General features: G+C 45.0%; 1 protein-coding gene across 4 annotated transcripts in view; it reads left to right on the forward strand.

Annotated features, from left to right (window-relative positions):
* Positions 1-15,028, forward strand: part of LOC126335588 (cytochrome P450 9e2-like) — a 91,955-nt gene that overhangs the window by 8,580 nt on the left and 68,347 nt on the right. For all 4 annotated transcript variants that reach the window (XR_007564894.1, XR_007564895.1, XM_049999025.1 and 1 more), the window contains exons 2-3: positions 7,282-7,669; positions 9,893-10,030. Coding sequence is in view for 2 of the 4 variants with exons in the window: in XM_049999025.1 (XP_049854982.1) it covers positions 7,285-7,669; positions 9,893-10,030 (523 nt within the window). In the remaining 2 variants the exon portion in view is untranslated. The remainder of the gene's footprint in view (positions 1-7,281; positions 7,670-9,892; positions 10,031-15,028) is intronic.

The raw sequence follows: 15,028 nt of genomic DNA on the forward strand, positions 1-15,028 counted from the left end.
GACGGTAGGGCAGGAAAGGATGTTACTGTGAACAGCTCATTTATGGGGTTCTTCCTATCAGAATCGACAGCAAATCAACACCGACAACCATAGTTCAGGTATACAAGTCAACATCGTAAGCTGACAATGGAGAGACAGAGAAAGTCTATGAGTATATTAAAAGGGTAATATAGTACATAAAGGGAGATGAAAATCTAATAGTCATGGTGGACTGGAATGCAGTTGTAGGGGAGGAGTAGAAGAATAGGTTACAGGAGAATATGGGCTTGGGACGAGGAAAGAGCGAGGAGAAGGACTAGTTGAGTTATGCAATAAATTTGAGATCGTAATAGTGAATACTCTGTTCAAGAATCACAAGCGAAGGAGGTATACTTGGAAAAGGCCGGTGGTACGGGAAGATTTCAGTTAGATTACATCATGGTCAAACAGAGATTCCGAAATCAGATACTGGATCTTAAGGCGTCCCAGGAGCAGATATAGACCCAGATCACAATGCAGTAGTGATGAAGAGTAGGTTCAACTTTAAGAGATTAGTCAGGAAGAATCAATATGCATAGAAGTGGGATACGGAAGTAGTAAAGAATGTCGAGATACCCTTGAAGTCCTCTAAGGCTATAGAAACAGCAATAACGAATAGCTCAGTAGGCCGGGCCGTATAGTTGAACAGCAATGAATATCTCTAAAAAGGGCAATCACCGAGCAAGTACAACAATGTTGATGTAAATTCAAGAATACAAAAATACAAGCATCTGCGGCATGAGAAAAATAGGATGAGCAGGGAAGCTAAGACGAAGCGGCTGCATGAAAAATGTGAAGAAAACGAAAAAGAAATGATTGTCGGAAGAACTGACTCAGCATGCGAAAGTGAAAATAACCTTCGGTGAAATTAAAAGCAAGGGCGGTAAAATTAAGTACATAACGGGGTATTCCACCACCAAATGCGGAGCATTGAGCGGACAGGTGGAAAGAGTACACTAAAGGCCTGTGTCAGCGGCAATATTTGTTTGATGTGACAGAAGAAGGAACAAGAGTCGATCTAGGAAAGATGGAGGATCCAGAAGTAGAACAGGATTTAAGAGAGCCTTGGAGGTGTTAAAATCAAATAAGGCAGAAATGATAGACAACATTACATGTCTAAAATGATTGGGAGAAGTGGCAACAAAACGACTACTCAAGTTTGTGTGTAGAATGTATTAGTCTGGCGACATACCATCTGACTTTCGGAAAAGCATCATCCACACAACTCCCAAGACTGCAAGAGTTGACAAGTGAGAGAATTATTCCACAATCAGCTTAACAGCTCAAGCATCCTAATTCTTGACAAGAATAATATCCAGAAGAATGGAGAAGAAAATTGAGGAGATGTTAGATGACGATCAGTTGGGTTTAGGAAAGGTAAAGGCACCAGAGGCAATTCTGACATTGCGCTTCATAATGTAAGTAAGACTGCAGAAAAATGAAGACACATCCACAGGATTTGTCGGCCTGGAAAAAGTTGCTCAACAGTTCAGAGAAAATTTGAGTCTCGTAACAAATAAATACCCCACTCATACGGTTACAGTTGGTGGGGACTTCAACCTTCCCTCGATATGTTGGCAAAGAGACTTGTTCAAAACCGGTGGTAGGCAGAAAACATCTTCCGAGATTGTCCACGAACCCACGCGAATTGTAAATGGTTGCGAAAACACACTTGACCTCTTAGCCACAAACAATCCAGAGCTAATAGAGAGCATCATGACTGATACAGGGATTAGTGATCACAAGGTCGTTGTAGCTAGGCTCAATACCGTTTCCTCCAAATCCACCAGAGATAAACGCAAAATAATTTTATTTAAAAAAGCGGATAAAGTGCACTAGAGGCCTTCCTAAGAGACAATCTCCATTCCTTCCGAACTGATTATGCAAATGTAGACGAGATGTGGCTCAAATTCAGAGATATAGTAGCAATTGAGAGATTCATACCTCATAAATTGGTAAGAGATGGAACTGATCCCCCATGGTACACAAAACAGGTCCGAACGCTGTTGCAGAGGCAACGGAAAAAGTATGCGAACGAAGTTCAGAAGAACGCGAAATCTCGAAGATTGGATAAAATTTCCAGACGCGCTGCAGATCTTCCTGCATTTCGCTTTAATTTTCTAATGCTGCAACTTCTCTGTATACTACAGCATCATTCGCGAAAAGCCGCATGGAATGTCCGACACTATCTACTAGGTCATTTATATATATTTTATATATATTGTGAAAAGCAATGATCCCATAACATTCCCCTGTGGCACGCCAGAGGTTACTTTACCGTCTGTAAACGTCTCTCCATTGATAATAACATGGTGTGTTCTTATTGCTAAAAACTCTTCAATCCAGCCACACAGCTGGTCTGATATTCCGTAAGCTCTTACTTTGTTCATCAGGCGACAGTGCGGAATTGTATCGAACGCCTTCCGGAAGTCAAGGAAAATAACATCTACATGGGAGCCTGTATCTAATGTTTTCTGGGTCTCATGAACTAATAAAGCGAGTTGGGTCTCACACTATCGCTGTTTTCAGAATCCATATTGATTCCTACAGAGTAGATTCTGGGTTTTCAAAAACGACATGATACTCGAACAAAAACCATGTTCTAAAATTCTAGAACAGATCGATGTCAGAGATTTAGGCCTATAGTTTTGCGCATCTGCTCGACGACCCCTCTTGAAAACTGGAACTTCCTGTGCTCTTTGCCAATCATTTGCAACCTTCCGTTCCCCTAAAGAATTGCCGTACACGGCTGTTAGAAGGTGGGCAAGTTCTTTCGCGTACTCTGCGTAGAATCGAATTGGTATCCCGCCAGGTCCAGTGGACTTCCCTCTGTTGAGTGATTTCAGCTGCTTTTGTATTCCTTGGACACTTATTTCGATGTCAGCCATTTTTTCGTCCGTGCGAGGATTTAAAGAAGAACATGAAATGTGGTCTTCCTCTGTGAAACAGCTTTGGAAGAACGTGTTTAGTATTTCAGCTATACGCGTGTCATCCTCTGTTTCAATGCCATTATCATGTCAGAGTGTCTGGATATGCTGTTTCGACCCACTTACTGATTTAACGTAAGACCAGAACTCCCTAGGATTTTCTGTCGAGTTGGTACATAGAATTTTGCTTTCTATTGCACTGAACACTTCACGTATAGCCCTCCTTAGGCTAACTTTGACATGGTTTAGTTTCTGTTTGTGTGAGAGGTTTTGGCTGCGTTTAAATTTGCAGTGAAGCTCTCTTTGCTTTCGCAGTAGTTTCCTAACTTTGTTGTTGAACCACGGAGGGTTTTTCCCGTCCCTCACAGTTTTACCTGTCTAAAACGCATTAAAGATTGCCTTGAACTTTTTCCATAAACACTCAACATTGTCAGTGTCGGAACAGAAATTTTCGTTTTGATCTGTTACGTAGTCTGAAATCTGCCTCCTATTACTCTTGCTAAACAGATAAACCGTATTCCCTTTTTTATATTTCTATTTACTTCCATATTCAGGGTTGCTGCAACGGCCTTATAATCACTGATTCCATGTTCTGCGCTTACAGAGTCGAAAAGTGCGGGTTTGTTTGTTATCAGTAGGTCCACGATGTTATCTCCACGAGTCGGTTCTCTGTTTAATTGCTCCAGGTAATTTTCGGATAGTGCACTCAGTATAATGTCACTCGATGCTCTGTCCCTACCACCTGTCCTAAACATCTGAGTGTCCCAGTCTATATTTGGTAAATTTAAATCGCCACTTAAGACTATAACATGCTGAAGAAATTTATGTGAAATGTATTCCAAATTTTCTCTCAGTTGTTCTGCCACTAATGCTGCTGAGTCGGGACGTCGGTAAAAGGAGCCAATTATTAATCTAGCTCGGTTGTTGAGTATAACCTCCACCCATGATAATTCACAGGAACTATCCACATCTAATTCACTACAGGATAAACTACTACTAACAGCGACAAACATGCCACCACCGGTTGCATGCAATCTATCATTTCTAAACACCGTCTGTGCCTTTGTAAAAATTTCTGCAGAATTTATCTCTGGCTTCAGTCAGCTTTCCGTACCTATAACGATTTCAGCTTCGGTGCTTTCTACCAGCGCTTGAAGTCCTGGTACTCTACCAACGTAGCTTCGACAGTTTACAATTACAATACCGATTGCTGCTTGATCCCCGCATGTCCTGACTTTCCCCCACACCCTTTGAGACTGTTGCCCTTCCTGTACTTGCCCGAGGCCATCTAACCTAAAAAAAAAAAAAAAATTAAAAAAAAAAACCGCCCAGTCCACGCCACACAAGCCCTGCTACCCGTGTAGCCGCCTGCTGTGCGGACTCCTGACGTATCGTGCCCCGAAACCCCATCACCCTATGGCGAAAGTCGAGGAATCTGCAGCCCACACGGTCGCAGAGCCAAAGGTCCGCAGTCAGTCCTGTCGACGATGCTGCAGATGGTGAGCTCTGCTTTCATCCCGATAGCGAGACTGGCAGTCTTCACGAAATCAGATAGTCGCCGGAAGCCAGAGAGGATTTCCTCCGATCCGTAGCGACACACGTCATTGGTGCCGACGTGAGAGACCACCTGCAGGTGAGTTCGCCCTGTACCCTGCATGGCATCCGGAAGGACCCTTTCCACATCTGGAGTGACTCCCCCCCCCCCGGTATGCACACAGAGTGCACATTGGTTTTCTTGCCCTCCCTTGTAGCTATATCCCTAAGGGGCCCCATTACGCGCCTGACGTTGGAGCTCCCAACTACCAGTAAGCCCACCCTCTGAGACCGCCAGGATCTTGCAGACTGAGGGTCAACCTCTGGAACAGGACAAGCAGACATGTCCGGCTGAAGATCAGTCTGAAACCTGTTCGTGAGACAAACTGGAGAAGCCTTCCATTCAGCCCTCTGGAATGTCTTTCGCCCCCTGCCACACCTCAAGATGACCTCACACTCTACCATGGGTGAGGGGTCAGCCTCAATGTGGGCAGTATCCCGGGCAGCCACAGCCGTAGTCCCATTGGGGAATACTTGGGAAGAGCTGGCCATCCCCGACAAACACCCGTCCGGACCTCCACAGTGGTGCCCATTGGCAACAGCCTCAAGCTGTGTGACTGGAGTCGACACTGCCTGTAGATGGGAGCGAAGGGATGCCAACTCAGTGCGCATCGGAACACAGCGGTCGCAGTCCCTATCCATGCTAAATACTGTTGTACAAAGAACATCTGAACTAATCTACAGAAAGCACAAACAATTCGACACAAAATGTAAATGGTTATTAAAATACAAGACTGCCTAGTAAATGCAGTAATGCTGCTACTTGGGCACTGCTGACACAATGCTCGGCGGCAGAAGGCTAACTGTACTGTCAGTAACGTACAAAGACTATTTGAAAGAAATAAAGAAATGACAGACGACTACGTGACTTTACACGTCACAGATATTAAAATGCAAATCCGACCCTGCTAATTACGAAACTACACAATGATTTGACGGATTTAACTAAACAATTGCCCTAAGAACACTCAAACAAATTTTCAGCTTGACTACTACACTTATATGAACGCTAAATAAGCAACTTGCTGCTACTTGCGCACTGCTGACACACTGCTCAGCAGCAGTACCATACAAATGCCATCGCATTTGCCTATATGTCCAACACAATCCAGCTGCAGACCCAACAAGAATATACAATACGATGCACTGGCCATCAACTGTTTCATTAAAATTTCCTTTTATTTTGGTTTTTCTACTATGTGCAGTGTTGCCTGTGAAGCCATTTTCGTTCAGTCTGAAATACACAGCAGGTGTAACGTAGTTAACATACAAATGTAAAACAGCCATTAATTGTCTGATCGAAAGGATTAGAAATAAAAATAAAAAGGGAAACTACAAGTCATAACTGGGCTGACATACATCTCTAGGCTATTATCAAGAACTTCGTCTAGTCATACATCGTGAAAATGTGCACTCGTTGTGACAAAGAGAGCTCCACGCAGAAGGAGAAGGGGGATTCTGATCGTTACTGTGAAGTATCACCATGCCATTGCGCTACATTATCACAAAACGTGCATGTTAGTATGGCGTCGATTCCCCCACTTGAGAATACCAGCGTCCACCCGTCACAGCATGGAGCTGTACAGGCCTTGGATGTAATCCTGTCATACTCCATCCCATTCCACTTGCACCAGAGTGAAGAGCTCCTTCAGATTGGTGGGTGGAGGCATAGTTCTGATTGCATGGCAGCCCACACATTCTCGATTGGGGAGAGATCAGGTGATGTGGCTGGCCATGGCGGAGTATCCACAGCTGCAGGGCAAGCTCAGGAGATGGGGACGAGCATTTTCCTGTTAAAATAGGCCCTGGGCGTGGGCGAGCGTGATTGTCAGAACCACTGGTTTAGGATCTTCTCCAAGTACCATATGGCTGTTATGGAGCCCTTTAGGAACTCTGGCAGTGAACAAGCACCCTAAGATATTGGTCACCACACCATCACACTAGGCTAGCGGACGTGAGATGGGAGATCAGAACACGCTCTCCGTGGCGCTCTCCAGTGTGCCTCTAATCACTGACCTCCCGGTTATCGCCACCGAGGCAGAAGCAGTTCTCATTCACAAAGTATGACCAACTGCCAGTTTGCAGGGACCCATGCTCGTCGAAGCTGACCAAGGCGATTTGGTATCATCGCTGCAGGTTGTGAGTGGTAGGCATTATAATGGTTGACTTGTGGCGAGCCCTGCCAATGGAACTAGCACTTATTAAAAGATGCATAGAAGGCAGACAGCCTCCTGAATGGGCCTTTTCTCGCTCGAGGCAGATAATCAATTGGCGATCCCTCCTTGTGGTGCATGTCGGATATAAAGATCCAACATTTTCTGCATGCGTGCCTTCCTGTACCGATATTTGCTAAGAACAGGCAATGATGGTGCCGATATGAAGGGCGTGATGTACAGTAGGACGGTACAACCTGTCAGCATCCTTGCAACCCCACCCTGCGACCCTCTCGTAGCCCTGTAGCTGGGGAAACCGCTGTGGAACGTGCCGCCAGGGCACAGTGCAGGTCCAAGCCGTCGCACTGGTTCGTATGGACATTCGGAGCCCTCTTATATCAACTGATGGTCACAGGGTCACGGTCGGATCCATGCTATCTGAGTGCACAGCCGAGCCCGGAAGAAATAATCAATAGCATAACTGATTCTGTGTGGCATTCCCACCGAGTTTACAGTAGATCGGCCAGGTTCTTCTGGATGCAGATGTTTTTGTGGCGATGAAAAAAAAATGAAACTAAAATGTTTTGCAGACAATGGCTTGTGACTGGTGGACGCTCTTTTGGTCGCTGGTGCTGGTCGCAGCCGCGCTGACTTTCTTCTGGTGGCGCCACTACTCCAGGAGGTTCTCCAGAGCCGGGGTCCCGTACACGCCACCGCTGCCCGTGGTGGGGAACACCCTGGACGTGGTGCTCAACAGGAAGGCCATGGCGGACGTAGTAGTCGACGCGTACAGACGCTTCGAACCTCACCCCTACGCTGGGTTCTACACTTTTGCGAAGTCTCTGGTCTTGCTGAGGGATCCTGATCTCATCAGGTCCGTCACAGTCAAGGACTTTGACCACTTCACTGACCACGTGGACTTCATGAACACCGACGAGGACACTCCAGTGCTACTGCGGATGTTGTTTCTCATGAAAGGTGAGGGTCTGGTTACGGTAACTTTGTATCTATGTACTAAGTTTTATATTCGAAGTATCTTGTAATGGACGTTATTAGACCTGCAGTTTGAGCTGTGCCATTGTTGCAGAAATGACATGTGTGGCTCTGGAATGAGGGGCCTTTGTAGCAGAAATGAACGGTGTCTAATATATCTCATAGCAACACATTGAGACATTGTATGTATTAACAGAGAGGAAACGATTTTTTTCCGAAATCTAAGTGAATTGGTAAATCAGGTATATTTACTTTAACCAACAAAGAGAAAGTCATTTAACGTTGACTGAGGAAAAAGGAAACTGTAGTAATCAAAATCATACGACATCATCATACCCTCTATCATCTCTCATATATACAGTTAGTTTTTTTTACGTGTCTTTATGTCGCAAAACACTGCATTGATGTTGATAACAAATGGACTGGCGGAAACATATAGAGAGTGACACTCAGTTGATCGTTGTTATTTGGTATCTTTTTATAAATTTAGGCGATGTATGTTGTCTACTTTAGCATGACTGAAAGGATGTCATAATAAGAATTTTATAGGTTATACCATTGAAAGACATCTGTCTCGTTTATTTTTCTAACAGCCAAAACAATTTTGAACTAAAATAACCGCAAAATGAGGTAACATTTTCCATAAGACATAAAGAGAAGTACGCCTCCCATCTAACTTCTGTAGGACAGATCAGTGTAGGGGTCAAACGAAACCCACAACTACGAGCGTCAAAGCTCTACACAAAGGAACAACATTGCTTTTAAAACATTGCTTTTAAAGGTTTAATGTAACACTAATATAGATTCAGAGACACGGACGAGACACTGCTTACCCACATAAATTAGTTATTCTATCTCTATGATTCTAAATTTACACTTAAGAATCAGACTTTTTTGTTCCATCACGATATACAGGGATACAATTTTAATGATGTTAGGTGCTTCATGGTCCGACTTACAGTGGTAAATCTTCAAACAGGTGGCCGTCCATCGGAATCACCGTCGACAAGGACTTACGACTGAGTGACGTGAAAACTTTATTGTTTCCAACGGAATAGCAACACAGGCCTACTCAGTTTGCTCTCTAAGATCGTCCACTGGCAGGAAATGTACGGTTGAGAAATGCCTTCACATCCAGGTGAAAGTGAGGTGGCGCTCCAACCTGCTGAAAGTAATAATCTTCATTTACAAACACAACGCTGAGGCCAGGAAATAGCATTTCCAACATTTCCAAGAACGATTCGCCCGTGACGCTGTTGCCAAAGAAGTACGGCCCGATTAACCCTCTAGGAGACAGACCACACCAGACTGTTACTCCTGGTAGTTTAACATGCCTTTGCTCGGTTACGTATAGATTCTCCCTGCCCCAGTACAAGCAATTATGGCGGTTGATTGTTCCATCAAGTTTAAACGTCGCTTCATCTGACAACAGAATTCAATCTTGGAAACATTGCTCTTCTTCACATCTGTTAATGAACCACTAACAAAATTCGCTTCGCCTATCAGAGTCATCCTCGTTAAGGGTATGGAGAAGTCTTGGAATGTAAGGCTTAAAGTTTTGAGACCGCTAAATTCTATGAACACTGCTTTTGCAGATCCCAGTCTCATGAAAGCATTACCTCACAGATTTTTCCGGGGATCGTGTGTATGACTGGATTACTGCAACCCTCAACACTCTCATTGTCTGTTGAACTTCTCTTTCGTCTGCTTTGTCCCTTCTTCATATCGTGCACCGTTCCTTCGACTTTAAACTTATCTCTGATTCTTGCAATTGTTACTCTTGTTGGTGGAGGTGTTTCAAATTCAACTCTCCAACGTCGGCGTACCGCAATCACATTCTCTGTTTTCCAGCAACACTTCAGCACACATTTCCGTTGTTCAAACGATAACATCATGTTTGCTGACGATCCTGAAACAAAAGAAAGCATTGTTATGTTTTTCACCGTCTTCTAAATTATTACTCATAAAATTGTATTTATGTCTCCTTTAATTAAAGAAATATTCTGTTTAAAAGAGTGAATACATTATTTTGGGACACACTGTATTTCTTCGTTACGAGGTTCGTCCGCATCATATTGCCACTCGCTTTTGTGACACGAACTGACAAATCGTTTTAAACAAGCAAGTAGATTATGGTCACAGTTAAACATAAAATGAGGGATGGCTGACAGGAGGCGCTTACTTTTTATTTCTGTTTCTTGCTTTCAGGAAAAGAATGGCACGAAATGCGGACGACACTAAGTCCTGCATTCACATCGAAGAAAATGAGAAACATGTTCGTGCTGATAACAGAGATAGGGCAGCAGATGGTAGATTACATAACAAAGGAATGTGACAAAGTCGAAGGTGAGAGGTTCTGGCTGTATCCACATTTCGTCAGATTTCTTTTCACTCATCTTCAAGTTTCGTAATCCATGTCTGTGTTTGTGCTATTCTATTGTTGTTGATGTACACTATCAGAGGAAGGAAGACAATGACAAATGTAGTTTTATCATCTTCAGTGTGGCGATGAAAATGTAATGAATTTCCTCTTATCTATAATTTAAGGAATTCTAAACCATTAAAAGGCCTCAGTTAGTGGGTTTTGTATATTGCCGGGTTCCAGTCAGTCGAATCTAGCGTCGTCTGATACTCGTTTGCAGCCACAGGTGTGGTGCTGAAAAGAAGTGCCAGTAGAAACGATCTGTGGTTGTGTGAAAGGACCGTTATTATTCATGAGGTAAGTAAGAGACAGGAGAGTTAACGTTACTGGTTACAGAGTTAAAGTCATGTTTCCTGCAGGACTGTAATATTTTGTCAAAAATTAAAATTTATGTACATCACGCCTGGTCAGCGTAAATAAATATTAATTGCTTTGAAATATATCTTGCGTCCTCAGCGGAATCATTGTTTGAAGCTTTGAAAAGTTCGCCGTGATTGTGAGACGGACAGTAAAGAAGTACAATGTTCGCGGTCTCCATAATTGTCCTCAAGAAGATCGCACCATTAAAAATTGCTAATAATTTTCAGAAATACTTTTAGATACCCAGTTCTTCGTCAAAAGAGTGTTACATAATGCTCGACACAAACAAATTTAAAATAATGGGCGGAAACGGAGAGAAAGACTTGATTTTGTTTGGTTGCATCGTCGTGGATCAATCACTTGCAACAGTTACAGCCATGCGGAGGAGCTTGAGGTGGAGATCTAGTCACGCAGATCAAGTCATGAGGGAGGCTGACGCCTTTCTGCGAATCAATCAAACAATTACAGTGCTCTCTGAGTCAAGGTCTCGACTACATTTCAGTTGTGTTACTCAGCATGAGAAGCTTACCAGATGTGACCAACAGGAAGGGTGGAGATGGTTCCAAGAATATCGTTCGTATGTTTCCCGTTAGACAGCAACATCAACATGTTTATATGTAAGCTGATTCAAATGGCTCTGAGCACTAGGCGACTTAACTTCTGAGATCATCAGTCGCCTAGAACTTAGAACTAATTCAACCTAACTAACCTAAGGACATCACACACATGCATGCCCGAGGCAGGATTTGAACCTGTGACCGTAGCGGTCGCTCGGTTCCAGACTGTGGCGCCTAGAACCGCACGGCCACTCCGGCGGGCTATAAGTAAGTACATTTCATTTTTGGTTTTAGAAGATATTCTACATCCTTGAGGAACCCCTCACGATACATCAATGGAATGGAAGGTGTATCTATAAACCTAATTAATAATACCGCAGGTATGCTCAATATATTTCACGGTTAAACTCTACAAGAAGAGAATGTACGTCGCAGAGAATCCTTGATCTTTGAAAGGTGACACAGGCAATGTACAATAAAACTGATCGATCCTGTTCAACTGAGACTTGGATTGCATTTGTGAATCGGCTTATAAGATTTCTACTTACCTGTTCTGTGCAGTTCTCTCGATGACATCATTCCTCATAGCATGTACTGCGACGTAAAACTGCAAAAAGTCTATGTAGCTAGGAGTGGATGTGCGTCTAACAAAACTACTGTAAAGCTGGGGTTCCATGACTATTTCTTCATCGATAAACACTGCAAAATGATTCACAATCACTCAGTTTGATGCGCTTGATTTTACAGGGTCAACACACAGTTTCACCTTCAGAGTGGTTCAAATGGCTCTGAGTACTATGGGACTTAACTTCTGAGGTCATCAGTCCCCTAGAACTTAGAACTACTTAAACCTAACTAACATAAAGACGTCACACACATCCATGCGCGAGGCAGGATTCGAACCTGCGACCGTAGCGGTCGTATTGTTCCAGATCGTAGCGCCAAGAACCGCTCGGCCACTCCGCCCGGCGTTTGAACTTCGAGAACATACTTGTTGTCGTAGTCTTCAGCACAAAGATTAGTTGGAAGCAACTCTCCACACTTTGTTGTGCAAGTCTCTTCGTCTCCAAATAAATACAGAAACCTATGTCCTACTCAACCTGCTTACTGTAGTCATCTCTTGGTCTCCCTCTACAATTTTTAACCCTTCACGCTTCCCTCTGATACTAAATTCGTCATCCATTGCTTTCTCAGAATGTATGATTAGTAGGGCGCTGCAGGTTCCAGCCAAGAATTCTCTGACATCAGCATCAGTGTTTTCTTATCTGCGGTGTCATATGATAGTTGAGAAAATTGCACATGTTAAATCCACAGCTGAGCTCCTGCCGAACTTCAGTGGTGGCATCCGTTTATCACCACCCTCCACAGAGACCTAGTTCCTCTCCCCCAACACACCTGACCCGAATCCAACACCACTCCTGACATGATCCTAGCCTCTCCCAACGTCCTTAGGTGCGTCACTGCGGACGTCCTTGACCTAATTGGCAACGACCATGCCCCCCTCCTCCACACTATCTCCGATTGTCGCCATCCCCGCCACATTCCTTGCCCTGACATTCCTTCTAAAGTCGTCCACAATTACTCCTGTGCCAAATGGGATGCCTACTGGGACTTCATACACACCCAGGTGGAACACCACAACCTTACCCTCCAATCTCCTGAAGTCATCTCTTGAACAGCTGCCTTCCTCCATCACCCCTCGTCTGACGCCATAGCCCCCTTCATCCCTACGAAAGCCATCCACCCTCACCACCACCACACGCTATCCTTCTCCTTCATGAATCCTGTCACCTCTACTGCTCCTTCTTCCACACTCGTGACTGGGACACACTCCTCCGCCACCAGCAATTACAATGCCACATCTGCAATTTGCTTACTGTGAAGAAACACTGTGCCTGGCGACAGACATGCACACAACTCAACGCCACGCTCCCAGTAAACTCTTACAAGTATTTGTCTGCTTTCCACTGGCTTACTGGGAACCATCTTAACCTGCAGTACCCTCCACTCCTTGATGACCATGCCTTTCCTGGTAACCTCAGTAAGGCCAACCATATTGCCTCGTACCTATCTGATGTGTTTTCCATTACAGACGATCCCCAATTTGATTATTCCCTCTTCCTTGACGTCATCGACCATACAGATACCTTCGCTTCTCCCCTTGCTCCTAGCTTCCAGGACTTGGGCCACACACCACCATTCAAACTTAACACTCCAATTACTACACAGAATACTCCGCACTAAACGCAACACCACCCCCTGCCAAGACCATGTTACCTACCCCCCATATCAAACACTACCCTCCCTCCTTCCTTGCAGCCCTTGCCACCCTGCACAACGTAATCCTTGCCACCAACTTCTACCCAGACTTGTAGAAAACTTCCCATATCCTGATATTCTGCAAACCCAAAAAGCCTCCTTCTGACACCTCTTCCTATCGCTCTGTATGTCTCACTTCAGAGTTCAGCAAGCTCTTGGAATCCATCCTTACCTGGCACATCCATCACCACCTCCACTGACAACACTTCCTCGCCACCAGCCTCTGTGGCTTTCAACCTTCCTTCTCTGCTGACGACCAACTCCTACACCTCGCTCATCTCCTCTCCCTCCACCTTAATTCCCGTTGCTCCGCCATTTTGGTCTCCCTACACCTCGAAAAGACCTACAACGACATATGGTGTCCCAGTCTCCTGTTTAAACTCCAGACCTAAGCCCATCCTATCAATTATGTCTATCTGATTGCCTCTTTCCTCTCCCACAACCCTTCCTATGTTACCGTTCATAGCGCCAATTCCTGCAACTTATACCCCTCCAAGGGTCTGTTAAGTCTATTATCTACGCAGTAAATTCTCCAAGTTCGTCACTGTACGACATGGTGACAAGATGGAGCTATGTTACCGTCCATACCTCCAATTCCTGCACCTTCTACCCCTCCATGGGTCTTCCCTAGAGCTCTGTTCTCTCCCCTCTCCTCTACCTTCTGTACACAACCGATATGCCCCAAGCCCCCCCCCCCCCCTCCAGTCCACCTCCTGCAGTATGCTGATGATATGACCTTCCTTGCCTTCACTCCTACCCTTTAGCGGTCCCAACGCCTCCTTCAGAATCCCCTTGACCTTTTTGCCACATGGCGTAACCAGTGGATCTTAAACATCAATCCTTCCAAGACCCAGGCAAACATTCTAGGTCATACCACTCGCTCCTACCAGCTCCTACCAGCTCCTTGATTTTTCCCTTACCATCTGTACCTGTTCTGTCCACTTCTCCCACACTTCTCCCACACGCTCACCCACCTTGGACTCATCATTGACCGTCACCTCAACTGGATCCCTCATATCCACTCAATCCAATCCAAAGCCCACAACCGCCTCCGTCTCCTTAAACTCCTCTCTAGCTGGACATAGGGTTTGAACCCCTCTACCGTCCTCCACACCTACAAATCCTTAATCCGTCCCATCCTCTCTTATGCCAGTACTGTCTAGATATCTGCCCCCCCCCCCCCACACCCAAATTCTGTAAGTCCCTCTAGATCCTTGAGCACCATGCACTCCACCTCACCTTACATATACGCCTCTTGTCCTGCACATGGATCCTTTATGACCTGATTTCGTTCCCCCATCTGCTCCATTTCCTCAAACATATCTGAGTCCTCTACAACTCCCGCCAACTTGATACCCTCCCATCCCCTAGTTACCCCCCCCCCCCCCACACCCAAATTCTGTAAGTCCCTCTAGATCCTTGAGCACCATGCACTCCACCTCACCTTACATATACGCCTCTTGTCCTGCACATGGATCCTTTATGACCTGATTTCGTTCCCCCATCTGCTCCATTTCCTCAAACATATCTGAGTCCTCTACAACTCCCGCCAACTTGATACCCTCCCATCCCCTAGTTGCTCCTCTCCAACCCCTGCCCAGTGCTCCGCCTTCACCATTGTGTCCCTCCTACACTCCACCTCTACACCCTTCATCACCTATCTCATGGTGGCTTCTGTCAACTCTC

Source organism: Schistocerca gregaria, chromosome 2, assembly GCF_023897955.1.
Source record: "Schistocerca gregaria isolate iqSchGreg1 chromosome 2, iqSchGreg1.2, whole genome shotgun sequence".
Lineage (NCBI taxonomy): Eukaryota > Metazoa > Arthropoda > Insecta > Orthoptera > Acrididae > Schistocerca > Schistocerca gregaria.